General features: G+C 41.0%; 2 protein-coding genes across 7 annotated transcripts in view; one reads left to right on the top strand and one right to left on the bottom strand.

Moving 5' to 3' along the window:
• Positions 1-17080, bottom strand: part of CTNNA3 (catenin alpha 3) — a 1002073-nt gene that overhangs the window by 558230 nt on the left and 426763 nt on the right. The window lies entirely within an intron of this gene.
• Positions 11723-17080, top strand: part of LRRTM3 (leucine rich repeat transmembrane neuronal 3) — a 160310-nt gene continuing 154952 nt past the window's right edge. Inside the window, exons 1-2 of one of the 2 annotated variants that reach the window (XM_020809416.3) lie at positions 11723-12281; positions 12660-14191. In XM_020809416.3, the coding sequence (XP_020665075.2) occupies positions 12278-12281; positions 12660-14191 (1536 nt within the window). In that variant the 5' untranslated portion in view covers positions 11723-12277. The other variant, XM_020809415.3, reaches the window with a different exon arrangement.

Here is a 17080-nt window from a genome sequence, read left to right as displayed (position 1 = left end):
CAGATCCTGTAGCTGAGGCTCCAATACTTTGGCCATCTCATGAGAAGAGAAGACTTCCTGGAAAAGACCCTGATGTTGGGAAAGTGTGAAGGTGAGAGGAGAAGGGGAAGACAGAGGACGAGATGTTGGACAGTGTCATAGAAGCTACCAAAATGCATTTAACCAACTCTGACGTGCTCTGGTCCACTGGTTCTTAACCTTGGGTTACTCAGGAGTTTTGGACTGCAACTCCCAGAAGCCTTCACCACCAACTGTGCTGGCTGGGGTTTCTGGGAGTTGCAGTTCAAAAACATTTGAGTAACAAAGGTTAAGAACCACTGCTCTGGTCCATGGGGTCACGAATAGTCGGACATGACTTAATGATTAAACAACAACAAAAGTTTAGAACAAAATGGATCAGAGTAGAATGGAAATTTGTTGTGGAAAGAATATATCCTGGTTACTAAATAGAAGAAATGGAAGTTCACAATTTTTTTTAATGTTTCAGGTTTACCCAAGATCACCTGCTGAGTATAACATCCCATGAAGTCTGAGTTCCTTCGGTATTCCCATCTATGACATGACATTCTACAATACTTGAAGAATTGCAGTAGAGAAATGTGGGATAAGATCTCCTGAGTACTGTCACTGAGAAAGGTCAGATAAGATTCTGTACGGAACAGTCTACAATTTAACACATCTCACAGTTGGGCAGACAGCTACTTATACCAGTCTGGAGGAACAAGCAAGAAGTGTTATAGCTTTCTAATTTTGTCCCCAAACTCAAGTATTTTATTGAAGGGCTTTTCAGAGTTTTATTTTCTGGACTACACACTGTAGAGAATTTTTACTTAGGGAAAAAAAAGATGTGTACTCCACATGCTGGGAAAAACAGATCTGAAATACTATGTCCAGGATTCTGTATTTCTGCAAAGTGTTTGCAACTGGCTGCAAGCAATAGTGACTAACTGATGAGGTGATGGGGTGCATCTCAACCATTTGCCAGTTACTTGACAGCACAACCCCAACACCTTGTCAATCAGCCACCATTAGCCATGACAAGCTACACAAACATTCCCAAAAATTCCAATAGCATTCCAGCCAAAATCAGTCCTACCAGTGGACCTTCTAATTTAGGCTGAAACCTTGTACCTGAAAGTATGCTTTATTTAACAAAATGGGGCTGTGCAGGTGCCCCGCATCCCTCTGCTATCTCTTCTGTGATTTGCCTACATGTAGAGGAATGGAGCCTGAAGATGAATAACTCCATTATCTGTCGTAGCTGTCCACTTGAGCCTCGAGGCACATGGAGAATATCCACAGATAACAGAGACATCCCTCTTCATGTGTTTTGCCCTGTATGTGTACATGTAGGAGGCTCATGAAAAAAGCAATAGAGGGTGGGTCTAAAGTTCTCCCCTTAATGTGTGGTGAGTTTACCTGAATAAGAATGTCTGAATAGGGATAATATCTATTATATATCTAGGACACCAAAATGTACATATATCACACTGGCAACACTTACTGGGATTACTCTGGGTTTTTTTCTTCTTCAGAGTAGAGTTTGACACTTAACATGAAAATCTGCCTGTCAAGAAAGAACATCTATGACCAGAGACCTTAGGAGGAAACAACAGTATAATGTATCTGTTATGTGAAGTGACAGCTTCACAGGACTACCTCTATTATTTATATCCATAACCCTAAAAAGTGTTCTTAGTCTCCAAATAATGGGTTTAATTTGTTTGTTTGTTTATATCCCACCCAGATAGTAGGCAAGCTACTACTCTGGGTGACTAACAGAAGAAGTCCCGCAATTGCTGAAATTATTGAGATACGGGTATCAAGTGTAAATGCAGACCCTTTTAAAGATAAATCAGGGCGAATGCATGAAAAGAGGATAGCAGGAACACTTCCCAATTTCCTTCTGTTCCCAGAAATTCAGTAATGTGTGGATGTTAAATAGATCAATTTAGTTATTTTATTTGTATTTCTAGGTCACTTTTCCTTCAAGGCATCCAAGGCCACAAACACCCAGAATAAGGAACATGTGGTGTATTATCTGGATGGCAACTGTTTCCTTCTCTCATAACTGGCGGTACTGGCTGGGGTTAAAGTAGGAGTTGCAGCACAAGATCTTGCAGTGGTGTCGAACTGTGGCCCTCCAGATGTTCTTGGACTTCAACTCCCAGAAGCCTTCACCACCACCTCTGCTGGCCAGGATTTCTGGGAGTTGAAGGCCAAGAACATCTGGAGGGCCACAGTTCGACACCACTGTTCTAGAGAAATATATGTTCCCCACCCTCTGCCGTATGAGATTTCTCCTTCCCCTTTAGTCCTGCAATGGCCCTGTAAAGCTGTGGCATAGGCTACTGAGAGACGCAGGATGGCTATATATAGATTCCATCTAGATGTTACTACTGTCCAGTATTGGCACAAAAAAAAGAGAGAACAGATAATTTACACACATATACTTTTTTAAAAATATATATTTTCCAAAGTCTAGATTGAAAGGATATTACCTCTTGTCTTACATATTTTATCGAATCTCCAATGTTCCCTATCTTATCCTGATTTTCTGAATATTGCATACCTTACAAAGCAGTGAATTCTTAGACAGTTCTGCTTTATATATGGTTTTATATGAGCCTCTCCTCCATTTCAAATATACCACCACTGACAGAGATTGTGCAGGTTTATTGGTTTCATTTGCCAATCGCTTAACCATTTTTTTTCCACTCTATTTTACTTATGCCTGCCAAACAAAAACCTGTAGTTACTCTACAATTGTCTGATAGTATTTGTGTGTTATGCACTGTCAAATCAGAAATGACCTATAGCAACCCTAATAGGGCTTCCAAATTAAGTGCGATATTTAATGAGTGGTTTCATCAGTTTCACTCCCCATGGTTGAGCAGCCATTCTCCTCAGTCGTAGTCCATCATTCTAACCCATGGGTGGGCAATTAATTTCTATAGGGGGAGCCACATGAAAAATCTGAACTGTGTTCGGGGGCCGAACCAACTTTACTTAAAAATAAAGTGAAGCAGTGATGTTATGATTGTTTTATTTTAAACTTGTTAATCTTCACAAATACTAAAGAGTTTTTTTAAGGTATGTTAAAGATAAGCAACCGATCAACTTTAGACAAAAAAACTATAAATGGTTTTGATGTCCGGCGGGCCGGACAGGAGCGGCTCATGGACCGTATGTGGCCCTCGGGCCGCACTTTGCCCAGGTCTGTTCTAACCACTATCTGATATTAATTATATGTAAATCATATAATCATATACACTTAGAGGAAATTATTTCAAAAACCTTTATTGAATTTTTCTCCCAAAATTTATTATTTCATGTTTTTATGATGTTTTGTTTACGAAATTTAAAGCACAGAAAAGTTGAAGCAAAACGGAATTATATCCAGTACAAAGTAGAAATATCAATCCTTGTTATACTGTCCTTGCATGTAAAGATGAGGAACAATATTATTCTCATCACCCTGTGAAGGGATGAGATATTTTACGCATCTTCTAGTAAGAGAATAGAACAAGAACAATCCTTGCAGAAATGAAGCAAAATTCCACAAATAACACTTCAACCAAATTAATATAAACCGCTGCTGCCTGGTTATGTGGACCTTTAAGTATTAGAAGCATCAGAGGGGTTGATTTATTGTGTGTTTTTAGCAATCAGCCAGTTCTTTAGTTGCTACAGTATGTGGGTGCACACTTTTCTTGGCAAAGTGAAAGGACATTTGTTTTATGCTTGCACAAATTACAGGGACACTGACCAGGAAAAAAAAAGCCAGTTTAGTCTATCTCTCCACTAGAGGTGAGGAATATCACAGGGTCTGAAATTTCCTGACTGAGTTGCTGAATCAAGACAGACTAAATCGATGAGAACTAAGAATTTAGCATGTATATCCCTTACGGAGAAAAAAAAACTTGTTTTGCATTAGGAAGAGTTCAATGCTTTGTCTGCATTGACTATAACACAGTCCTGGCATATATCTACAGTTTGTTCTCTCTCTCCATATTTAATAGTAAGTGTTTCATTTTCTGGATTCTGCTTTTGATATCTCAACATCTTGTAGCTGAGGCTTGGGGTGAGCCTTTCTGTGAATTGTTACCACCACCTAATCTATTGACATTGTCACATAAGCAAGGGTTTAATTTACAAATACTAGCAAGATAACATGCACCTTGCAAGAGCAACAGACAGAAAATTACAAAAGGTTGGAGTAAAGAGAAAGAGTAAGAACTCAGTGGGGAGGGGAAGCAGAATAATCACGTGAAAAAAGAAGTCAGTGTTCTGTCAATAGCAGATGTCACAAAATGTTTGCCCATGGAGGAGAGAGTTAAAGAACTAGTAAGAGGCAGGGAAATTGTTCTGAGAACACTTGCCAAAGTCTTTCTCTGAACAGTACTTTCACACACTAATGAATCGTCTGTCCTTTACAAACCAAATAATTAAAATGCTCAGTGATCTACTCATGTACTGGAGAGGGATTAACCAATCAAGAATGGAAGTCCCTTTTCACTAGTCTAACTGAAATGTGTTTTGGATTTGTATTAAACCTTCCTCAGATGTTCTGCTCAAGAAAGAACATCCGAATTCACATCACGATATTTTTGTTGAAAAAGTTCATGACCCAAGGAAAGATGCTGTAGAAATGACATCAACAAGTACTAAATATGTTGCTGTAAAGTGTATATAAGATCAGATTTTCCCACTTTCCTGCAGAGCTTCACCGTTATATGGATAATGCTATTTACATATCTTCCATATGGATAAAAAACATCAGGTTGGTCCCCTCCAAATACAGAACAAAAATAAAAGTGTGTATGTTAGTGGAGTTAATTACAATAAACTCGCTTTTAAAAGCCCTCCACTCCATCCCCAATTCTGACTCAATATGGGCACAGACAGAGTATTACAAAGTCATTTCCTTGAGCTTTTAAAAATGGATTTACCCAATCTGTGCTTACCACAAATATATGTAGACAAAATTTTCAGTGAGATATGTGTACATTTCTCGACTTGCAACATGTTTTGTAGAACAACAACGAAAAAGAAGTTCTTGGCAACATGTGCATCTTTGTGAAATGCACCCAGGGGAAAAAAATGTACATTTTGAAAACACACACAAAAACACATTTTAGTCAACAAATATATTCTGCCAAAATGTATAATACTGAACAAAATGCACACAAAAGTGTAGATATAGAGGGAAAGTGCAATATATATGTATGCATATAAAATATAGAAAAACAACCCTGAATGAAGGTGGAGCAGAACAGTCTTAACAGTAGAAAAATGAGGGCTTTGAGGAGATTGGGCTCGAAAGAGCTAACACTATTTACCACTCACTAGTATCTTATTCTGGAGAGAAAGGCCTTCATTGGCACCTTTCCAGTACTCCCAGAAGCTTGGCAGGGTGATTTTTAGTGGGAGCATGGCAAGAAAGGAAAGGGCAACATCCTCCCTCTTTGCCATAGTCTCAATGACATCGTCTCCCTGCAGTCTTCTCTAACTAGATGAAGAATCAAAGAAAACAGATTTAGCCTCGCATATACTGTTTGTCTCAGTGTCCCTCAGTAGCGTTGATTCACAGGAAGCTGCCCTGTCCGTTTCCTTTTTGTATGAATTTTGGCAAAGACGGGAGAGATAAAACGTGGTCCCACTAGATTTCATTCTGTTGAATGCAAACGTGAAACTTACCAGTGATATTTTTGCTCTCCACACATGAATCTCATGTTGGAACTTTTCACCAGATTTCCCTGGAGACTTGGTGCTCTCCATAACCCCTTTCAAGTATGAAATTGGATTCTGGAGTGGTATTCTCTCACTCTTTTGAAGCAAAACATTTTGGGATGCCTACAATGTAGTCTTGCACCAGAGACAGGGTCATCGCAAAAGAGTTCACTGTCAGAACTAGAGTGGTCGAATAGACCAGATGGGCGGGGTATAAATCAAATAAATAAATAATAAAGAAAGAAAGAAAGAAAGAAAGACCACTCTCTGCTTCAATTTCATTTCAACACTAGCAGTGCCAACCTGCCTCCACTACCACTGAGGGAAGCAAGCCAGTTTCACGAGTGTGAGGGGATGGGGGATTGCCACACATACATCTCTGCCCTGCAACAGAAGGAAATGATTAGAGGTTCAAGATTTTTAAATTGGGGCAGGAAGGGGCTGCCAGTGTGATCCCTTGCTTTGCCTAATGGTATGACTGGCCCTGGCAATAGGTAATTGTCATTGTGATGCCTATATATGTAATTCAGAGGCAGAAAGGTAACCTAAGAACTCTTTGGTCTTTTTTAAGGGTTAGGTCAAAACCTACAGGCAAGGAAAGGCTATATTCGCCAGCCACCATCCTCATGTCTTGCTTATTCAGTACCATCAATGCACATAGAACTTCCTCTATGGTAGATATGCCGGACAGCTCAATGCCTTCGGGATCTGGCTGGGAGTTCAGTTCCCCACTGTGCATCCTTGACAGGGGTTGGGCTCAATGGTCCACAGGATCCTTTCCAGGTCTGTAGTTCTGTTATCATTATCATTATCAAGAAGAAGTTTTATGTGCATGGATGGCTTAATAAGCAAAATGTCTTATCTAGAGGAATTTACATCCCTGTAGACCAGATACAATCTGTTTTAAGATTTCAAAGCAGTCCCCACACCCACTGGCCCATGGAGCAGAAGGCTGGTAAAATATATCAACATAGATGCAAAGAGGAGTTTGTGTGCTTAAAACTTCCAAGATGAAATTGCCTGGGCTGACTTCCAGGTCAAGTCTGTTTGTTTATCATTGCTTTCAAGGTCTGCAGTTCTTTCGCTTTCAATGCATCTGTTTTAAACTTTAAACTGTTACGGATTTGAAGCAGCAAAAAAGGCAAAATGTGAAGCCTTGTGCTCTACATTAAAAACATGAGTGACTGCACAGACACATGGGGGGGATCTCCTGCCTTCAGTTCCTTGCCTGTTTATTCAAAATACAATGAAAGAAAAGTAGAATTTAGAGATGCTGTAAAGCCATACATGGCATTTCATATACTAGGAAACACATGTTACAACCCTACTAAATTACCGTATTTTTTGCTCCATAAGACGCACCTTTCCATAAGATGCACCAATTTTTTAGGAGAAGAAAACAGGAAAATATAATCTGTTTTCTTCGCTCCATAAGACGCACAGACTTTCCACCCCCCCTGTTTTGTGGGGGAAAAGTGCGTCTTATGGTGCGAAAAATACGGTAAGCTCTGTTCAAATGGTGTGATGACCATCTCACACACACCCAGGTTTTAAATCAATATCCTTTTTCTGAGGGGGGGGGCAGAAGATTTGCATCTTCTTCCCATAATTTCAGACAGATTTCTTCCTCATATTGGGTGAAAGAGATGTAAAGAGATAGGGCCAAGCCCTACCATTATATGAAATGAAGCAACTAGCTCAGGTAGCACATTTCGGGTATCGTGAGAGGGCAGCAAATTAATTATTTATTTTCTTATCCTTGTATTTTTATTGCCAAAAAGGTACATGTGGGAAGGCCTGTCTCAGGTGGCAAAACAACTTGTCAGGCTTTGAGCCCTCTACATCTTGACTCAGGGGTGGAGGTGGAGTAGCATTTGCTGCTCTGCATCATCCAGCAAACCATGTTGGGTGAGCCCTGGACAGGGTCCACTCCTTATGGGAGCCTCTAAATAAGGTTATAATTTCATCCAGCAGTATAAATGAGGAGGCTGCCTGGAGATGGGGCTCTTGAGAGAGAAAACAGCCCATACAAACTTAGGAAGCTGCAATATTCCAGGATGCCTCCAGAAGAAGGGAAGGTTAAACTACTTCTGAGTACTCTGTACCTTGAAAAACCTGGAAAGGGTTGCCATAAGTTGGAATTGACTTGATGGCACACATATTATAATTGAGGAACTACCAAATGAAGGCCATCACTACTTGTTTACAGGTGCAACTATTTTATAAAGGCATGCACATCACTCAACAATTTCGGTATTGCAATGTGACCTCTCAATCTGCATGAGCCATCACTAGAAATGAGAAAAAATCTGAATACCGCCAAGATTCCCATCGAAACCGGCTGTCCCACACAATAAGACAGCTACCCAAGGGATTTCCTTCAAGAGATTTTGGCTTGAGACCACAATACAAAATGCTTTGTGTTTCCAGTGAGGTTTCTGCAATTTGCACAAAATGTAGAGTGCACCAAAGGCCTGCTTATACACAATGCTGATGCTTTTCCCCTTTGTGACGCTAAGCAAACATGCCCAGCAATACCAGAGAACAAGCTGATTGATTACAAAGATGTAAATAATAGGAATAACACAACCCCTAGTTCATGCTACAAGACAACAGTTACCACCTTTTCCAATTCTGTATATTTTACAGAAATGTGCCAAAAAAGAAACCACTCATGAAAATGTGCAAATTTTCTTCAAGATCATAAATTTAGAGGCCATTATTTTGCAGCAATTCAGAGTAAGACATTTTTTGAGGTTTCTTATTTACTGTTTAAGGATGATTCAGATCAGGAATTGTATCCCAAGCCATCACAGATTGCCATTGTTTACATTTTTGATTATGTTTTGATATTTATGTTGCGTTTAGTTCTGTGTAGTTTAACTGTCTGTAAATAGTGTCGTGGCACTAATGGGGATAGATAGATAGATAGATAGATAGATAGATAGATAGATAGATAGATAGATAGATAGATAGATAGATAGATAGATAGATAGATAGATAGATAGATAGATAGATAGATAGATAGATAGATAGATAGATAGATAGATAGATAGATAGATAGATAGATAGATAGATAGGAGAATGACAGACAGACAGACAGACAGACAGACAGACAGACAGACAGATCGATCATCACAGATATTTCATATTCTTTCCTACACATTGATGTTCAGTGGACCTAAGGCACATACTTAGGCATGAACTCACTCAGTGCTATGTAACCAAACTATGTTTATATATGTGAGAATAGACCCATAGCTCCAGTTTTACAATCCATCCCTCCTGCCCCTTCTGTCTTGATGTCTTCTGGGAAGACATTTTCCAAAAGAAGGAGCTCACATATTAATTTTTATTTAATTAATTAATACCCTCTCTTTCTCCCTTGCGGTAACCAAGAAAGCATTTAAAAACAACCACAGAACCAAACTGAAAACAACTAGGCTGTGGACTTAAGGCTGTTTAAATAACAAGCTCTTTGCCTACCAGAAGAAAGATAGCATGGAAGAGGCCAGCCTAGTGTCTCTCAGAAAGGGTTTCCACTAACCTGGCAGCAGACACCACGAAAGCCCTCTTGTGTATCCTTCCCAAACATGCCTGAGAGGGTGTTGGACAAAAAGACAGCACTTTGTTGAAGATCTAGTGGTTAGAATGTTGGATGAGAAAAGGGGAAAACAAGGCTGGAATCCTTAGGTAAAGGTAAAGGTTCCCCTTGACGTTTAGTCCAGTTGTGTCCGACTCTAGGATGCAATGTTCATCCCCGTTTCCAAGACATAGAGCCAGTGTTTGTCTGAAGACAGTTTCCGTTGTCACGTGGCCAGCACAACTAGACATGGAACACTGTTACCTTAGGTGGTACCTATTTATCTACTCGCATTTTTACATGCTTTCAGACTACAGGCTCCAGGATTAGGACAGCTCACATTATTTTCCATTGGCTGCACAATCTACAAGTCAATGAAAATTAGCTGGAGTTCTTCCTCACAATCTATAGGTTTTTTCCCCCTCTGACACTGGGGCTTCTACTTTTTTGTAGCAAATGTGTGTGCATCACTTCAGATGCTTTTCTGCAATGATTGCCTCTCATCCATGTCCATGATTCCTGCCTTGACTAGAGTGAATGTATTGTCCAGGTTGCATTAGCTGGTTAATCCAAAATGATTCCCAATTAGGAAGCAGGTACTGCAAAAACAAGCATGCAAGAGCCTAGCATGGCCTTGCGCCAAGTGGTTCATGCTTGGTTTTAGCTGTGAGACTTCAGATCTTCACTAATAAAGCTTTCTTTCTTTCCTTCTTTCTTCCTTCCTTTCTTCTTGGTGCCAGCACTGCAAAAAAGTTGCACTAAGGCACCTAGAGATGTGAGACAGCAAGAGGGAAGGAGAGAGGGAGGGAGGGAGGAGGAAATTGCTAATCAGTACTTCTTTGCAGCTTGTTAAGGTAACTTGTGAAGGCAAGAGGAGAAGGGGACAACAGAGAATGAGATGGTTGGACAGTGTCATCAAAGCTACCAATATGAATTTGACCTATCTCCTGGAGTCAGAGGAAGACAGCAGGGCCTCACATGCTCTGGTTCATGGGGTCACTGATTACCAATTTTCTCCACTCTCTGATGACTCCTATGTGGTAAGCTAAAGCACATTCACCCAGGGAAACCCAACTTCCCAGGCATAAATTTACAGCAGATCAATGCAGCTTTCCCCCATTATATAGTCCCACTATATAGGCCTACCTCACAGGCTTGTTGTCAGGATAAGGGGAGGAGGAGGAGAGCCATGTAACCTGCTTTGTGTATCTTGCTGTTCTAAACATATATGCACATATTCGGGGCAGCAACCAATTATTGCACAAATAAGCAACAATTAAAAACAAAACTGTGTCAATGCGCCATATCAAAAAAATAAAATGGACTTCCACATTCAGAAGTTCAAGGCAGCACCAATCAAAGTCATTTCAAAAATACAGGCCCTAAAAACCATCCACTGATAGAAATTGCACTTTGGCTACCTTCATACCAGTAGAAGCATACAGCAGAAACACAAGGAGCTGGTACATCCAACGGTATCAAAAATCAAAATGAGAGACTGGGTCTCAGGATGTCAAAATATGTAAATAATCTTTATTCTGATTTTTAAAATGCTCAGCGTTTTTCAGCACATGGCCTTCTTTAGGAACAAGGTTTCAGAATCAAAACTTCATTCACTTATTCGATCTGTACCAGCTCCAAATACTGCACATTGGTTGCCCTGCCAGAAAATTAACAAACTTGGAATTAGCGGTGTCTCATGTCTGCTCTATTCAGACAGGTGTAGGAGGGATCCAGATCATTTCAGAGTCTGATCTGAAAGCCAGGGGTAATTCATGAGGAGGTCCACATCTTCCAGCGCTCTGAAAAGCTGTTTGCAAGTTAATACATACATGTACACCCACAACCAAACAAGAATGAGTTACACTGGTAAGAGAGTTCATAACTCTTTCTGCTTGATTACCCATAGTTCTTAACAGCTGTATATCAGTGGTAATGACAGGGATTAGTGTGTTTTTCATGACAATACAAATGCCCACAGTACCCATTCACACTCAAGTGCATATGCACATAGGATCTTTTGTGTGTGTGTGTGTGTGTTTGTATGTGCACACATGCATTTGTTTAATGAAAAAAGAATGTGACATCTGGGTTTTATGTCAGGTAAAAGGTCCCAGCAGTAGACATTGTGTCTAAAAAGCTTTGTTAAATCACCCAAAAAGGAAAGTGAAATGCAGGGAGGCTAAAAGCCCGGAGAAATTTCCAAGTATTTCAGTAGGGTACACTGAGTTTGACCAGGCTGCTCCTATTTAGTCACCCAGAACAATCATTCCTTTCCCAGCACAAAGCTTACTCATTTGCAAGATTTAAAAGGGGGCGGAGGAAGAGAGAGAGAAAGAAAGAAAGAAAAGGAGGAAGACATTTCTGCACATGCTCATAATATTCTTCACCACTGGGGGCAGCTTTACATAAGACTGCATTCACCGAAACCAAAGCAACAGTCGGAAGAGCTTTCAGAATGACAGTATGCAGAAGTGAACAGTGCTTGTTCATTGTACAGGGTCATCCTGGCTTCTGTGCTCCAACGCAGTTTCCTTAGCTGGATCAGGGAGGGGGGGGTCTACTACTAACTATGAGAACTGCTGCCCAGTGGAATACAGACGGGTGAATTCAGACAGCTGAGCATCACTTGGAGGGATCGATCATGCTTTTTGCACCGAGTGATTTTAGAGAAGCCGGTTCCTGAATGTAACAATGCCAAAACGCTCCATCCATGAAGATCCTATTACCTAGGAAGAACTTGACATTCTGCGGTGTTGGGATTTATTTATTCTTGGGGTATTCTGCATGGCTGGCAAAGAATAATGTTCCAAAATCGGTCCATCTCCCAAGGGGTCCCATTTTTCTTCCTGGGTGTCAGCAAGCCCTGACTCACCACAGAGCAGCTGACAGGGGCTGTCATGCTTGTGGCACCCTAAGCAAAAGCAAAAGACCTAAGGACGACCTTTGAAAACACAAAGGATGGGTATGTTTTCTATTTTATTTGCTTATGGTTAGCCTACAGCAGTCTTTGCACTGATTCTGTATTAATTACTCTATTGACTTGGCTCTGTGCAAGCTATGACTGGAGTTAAATGTCCAAGGGTTTATATTTGACTGTGTCTATCTTCTGTGCACAATGCCTTTAAATATTCTTCACATTACAGTATTTCTTTCTCTTATTATGAGAATATGATGGCAGTGGTGTGTGTGCATGTAGAAGGAATGAAAGCAGACTGCAAAGTACTTGTTTTGCTGGGAGGGGGTTTCTTATGCCTTTAAGTAGCCATTTTGAGCATGACTGAAATAGATCTCAATTGGGTGTTTTGGGGGGATAACTTTTCTAAGTTATTTTTATTTCCAGGTTTCAATGTATTTAGGCTACTGAGCGGATCAGCTGTAGCCCTGGTAATAGCCCCTACTGTATTACTGACAATGCTTTCATCTGCTGAACGAGGATGCCCCAAGGGCTGTAGGTGCGAAGGCAAAATGGTATATTGCGAGTCCCAGAAATTACAGGAGATACCCTCAAGTATATCAGCTGGCTGTTTAGGTTTGTCCCTTCGGTACAATAGCCTGCAGAAACTAAAATACAATCAGTTTAAAGGTCTTAATCAACTCACCTGGCTCTATCTAGACCATAACCACATCAGCAATATTGATGAAAATGCTTTCAATGGAATACGCAGGTTAAAAGAGTTGATCCTGAGTTCCAACAGAATTGCCTATTTTCTTAATAACACCTTCCGACCGGTGACCAATCTCCGGAACTTGGATCTCTCCTACAACCAGCTGCAGTCGCTGGGATCTGAACAATTCAGGGGCTTAAGGAAGCTGCTGAGTTTACATTTGCGGTCTAATTCCCTGAGAACCATCCCTGTCCGAATTTTCCAGGACTGTAGGAACCTCGAACTGTTAGACCTGGGCTACAACAGGATCCGAAGCTTAGCGAGGAATGTCTTTGCGGGCATGATCAGGCTGAAAGAGCTTCACTTGGAGCACAATCAATTTTCTAAACTCAACTTGGCACTTTTTCCAAGGCTAGTCAGCCTTCAGAACCTTTATTTACAGTGGAATAAAATCAGTGTTATAGGACAAACAATGTCCTGGACCTGGAGCTCCTTACAAAGACTTGATTTATCTGGCAACGAGATAGAGGCTTTCAGTGGACCTAGTGTTTTCCAGTGTGTGCCCAATTTACAGCGCCTCAACCTGGATTCCAACAAGCTCACGTTTATTGGCCAGGAGATTTTGGATTCTTGGATATCTCTCAATGACATCAGCCTGGCTGGGAATATATGGGAATGCAGCAGAAACATTTGCTCCCTGGTAAACTGGTTAAAAAGTTTTAAAGGGCTGAGGGAAAATACCATTATCTGTGCCAGCCCTAAAGAGCTGCAAGGGGTGAATGTTATTGATGCCGTGAAAAATTACAGCATCTGTGGCAAAAGTACTACAGAGAGGTTTGAACTGCCATGGGCTCTCCCAAAGCCAACCTTTAAACCCAAAGTGTTTAGGCCGAAGCATGACAGTCAGCCCCCTCCGCCCCCCACCGTCGGGGCTACCGAAGCCAGCCTGGGTCCCGAGCATGACACCGAGCACATCTCTTTCCACAAAATCATCGCAGGGAGCGTGGCCCTGTTCTTGTCAGTGCTGGTGATCCTGCTGGTGATCTACGTGTCGTGGAAGCGTTACCCTGCCAGCATGAAGCAGCTGCAGCAGCGCTCGCTCATGAGAAGGCACCGGAAAAAGAAGCGGCAGTCCCTGAAACAGATGACTCCCACCACGCAGGAATTTTATGTCGACTATAAGCCAACCAACACGGAGACGAGCGAGATGCTGCTGAACGGGACGGGACCCTGCGCCTACAGCAAGGCAGGCTCCAGGGAATGTGAGGTAGGAATCCTTGTATGTGAGAAAGAGTGTGTTTTGTTTTCTTTTTTAAAGCAAGGAGGGTTGTTGGTTGACTTAAGTCTGGTGACTGAAATGAAGGGAACAGCACTCTTTTCACTTTTCTGACACACTTCGCCATATCTTGTCTTTGCACATATCTGTACATTGACCTTTTCCTCCCTCTCTTTCTTAAACTTTCCTCCATAAATCCACTTGCAAAGCAAGGTAAATGCTGGGACATAGATTTTTACACGGCACTTGTTGTTCAGCTGCTTCATTGATTTCATGCTCCCTTCTCTCCCCCTACTTCAGCAGAAAACTTCTTCCATAGAAATGCAGGTTGCTGTTGTTTTAAGGCAGAAAGGTCGTTCTGCGGAAGTGCTGCTTTTCTGGCAATGCATAATGATAGCAAAGAATGCTAGACACAAGGACACATGCACACACACATTCGCGTCTTGAAATTCACTATAAGAGTCAAGTACAGGCTGCAGCAGGCAGGTGTGTTGTACCTTCATATATGTTGTGACACTTGCTTTGGCTTTCAGATCGTGCAGTCCCCCCTGTGAGAATGTCTGGTTTCCACTGAGTGCAAGGCATCCTCAAAAGCCAAGGGCTTTTGAGCAAGCTCTCTAGCTACTGGTGAGGGGGTGGGGGCAAAGGCTAAATCCATTGGGGGCGGGAATCTCACCTTTCATGAGTGAAAGGAGTCCTAGTGGAACAAAATAGAATTCCCTGCTCTGTGCTTTAATACAATAGAGTTTGTCAAGTTGATCACTCCTAATTGAAACCTGTTCGTGTGGCTTCGTATAAAAGAAGCTAGTGTTTCCCCCTCTTCACAGCCAGTTTGCCTTTCAGTAAGTAGTCAAAAGGCATTCATTAAGTGAGGGGAGCAAATTCCTTACTGATGCAATTAGAGGAGCTGAAATGTCCAGTCACAAAGGCAAAACCACTTCCTGCACACAGTGGTTTGGGTGCTCATTAGAAATTCTGTGTTTTTAACACCGTCAGAGGCATTAATGTGACTGCCGACAAGAGCCATTAAATTTGTCATGTTTTGTTCCCCTTGAAATATGTTACATTATGCATGGTGGTGTTTCATTCTGTGGTTTTTTTTTTTGCCACTTTGGGATATTTAGAAAGCTGATGGACCTTCATTTTAAATACAACAGAGGAAGTAAGAAAAGCTTACAGTGAAAGCTGGATACTTGCCCAGCGTAAGGGAAAGCATGTTAGAAGGATTCTCTTGTATGAAAAGTCAGCGGATCAATGGGCGGGAGGAGCATGTGTATGTGGGTGGGTGGGGGCAATCAATCAGTTCTCTATTCTTAACCTTGTTGAGTGACATTTAAGAGATTCACCTGTTTCTTTTTTTAAAAAATGTGAATGGAAGTGGGGATCACAATAGATATTTGTTATTCAGAGCACCCACCTCGAATGTCTTGACAAAATGTAATTACTTGAATATTCCTTCTGGTGCTTTATAATAAATTACAATCGTGGATATAGCTCCTCTTCCTTTCTCTCCAGATACAAAAATAAGTCTGTTTATAAATGCTGGGAAAGAATTTTACTACCCCTATTGCATAACTTGATTTGGGCTTTTTGTACATGGCCTTTCTCTGATGGATTGGGAGTGCATGATTCTATAAAGCGATTAGACTGCAGGAATCTGGGTTGTGGGGAGTGAAGGTGGGATGCGTCCATGTTCTGTTTTTATGTGTTGTGCTTTTTCTGTTTTGTTTTCTGTGAAAAGAAAAATGAAGGAAAATCACCTTGAATTGTTCCAGGGGTGTGAGGTGCTGAATTCAAGCATCACGAATGCAATTAAGATTATTTTCAGGTCATCAGCCTGAGTTCTCTGTTCTGTTTTTGTGGTAACAGAAGCAGAAAGAAAGGACTGCTTCATCAGCAAAACACTGTTTTACTGGCGTAAAACTAGAATCATGCATTTGATGAAAGGCACAAGTCAAAACTGCAACATAATTAACCGAGCAAGCATACAGTGCGCTTAACAGAGCAGGTTTGATTTTTCTAAGCCAGCATTGACTGCACATAATATGGCCATTAAATCAGAGGGCCAACATGATGCCAAATAACTCAGATCTGTACTGAGGACTTTGACTCAATATAGGTGCAACATTAAAACATCTATGCATTTTCTCCTATGAATTATTTCTGAAGGGATGGCAAAACACACACACACACACTCCCCCTCACCCTCACCCTCTCTCCCTCTCTCTCTCTCTCACACACACACACACAAACAAAATTAAGAATTAACAGTAGTATGAATTATGATACAAAAAATGTTTTGCCTGTCTTTGACTTTAAGCCGAATGAGTGACTTGCATTGTTCTAAGCAGGGATTGCTCACTGCTTTAACATGAAAGGGTGAGAATGATTTATCTGGAAGCAGCATCCCAATAAATTACGACGACAAATAGGCCAGGCAGTGGTTTTATAGGTAGGCATCTTCTTAGTTTTGGGCTAAACCTGAAGGAAATTTTGTACAAAAACAAGCATATGTTCCTCTAAGCAATATGTTCCAGTTAAAATAAGGCGTTACAGCATTCTATAATTCAAGGAGAGGGTCTGCAAAGAGGGGGTGTAGAAGAGGAAACCAGTGAAATTACTCATGTTTCTTCAAGTGCCAAAGAGTTGAACTATTAATGTCAATACTTTTTTTCATCCTAATGAGGCAGAATTAACATGTGAAAAATAATGCCTGGGCATTTTAAAAGGCAATTAACTCTATTTTCATCTGAAGGACTTTTAGCAGGCTATATTTATATGTGCATGTCTTTGGTGATAAACACAGATGAATGTGCAATTATCAGCATAGTCATCTGAGAAAGAAGCTGCTGGCTGGCTGTGCAGTCTCTGCAGGCTATT

Source organism: Pogona vitticeps, chromosome 3 (assembly GCF_051106095.1).
Source record: "Pogona vitticeps strain Pit_001003342236 chromosome 3, PviZW2.1, whole genome shotgun sequence".
Taxonomy (NCBI): Eukaryota; Metazoa; Chordata; class Lepidosauria; order Squamata; family Agamidae; genus Pogona; species Pogona vitticeps.
Note: the sequence above shows the minus strand (reverse complement) of the source record. Positions and strands in the feature narration are given on the sequence as shown.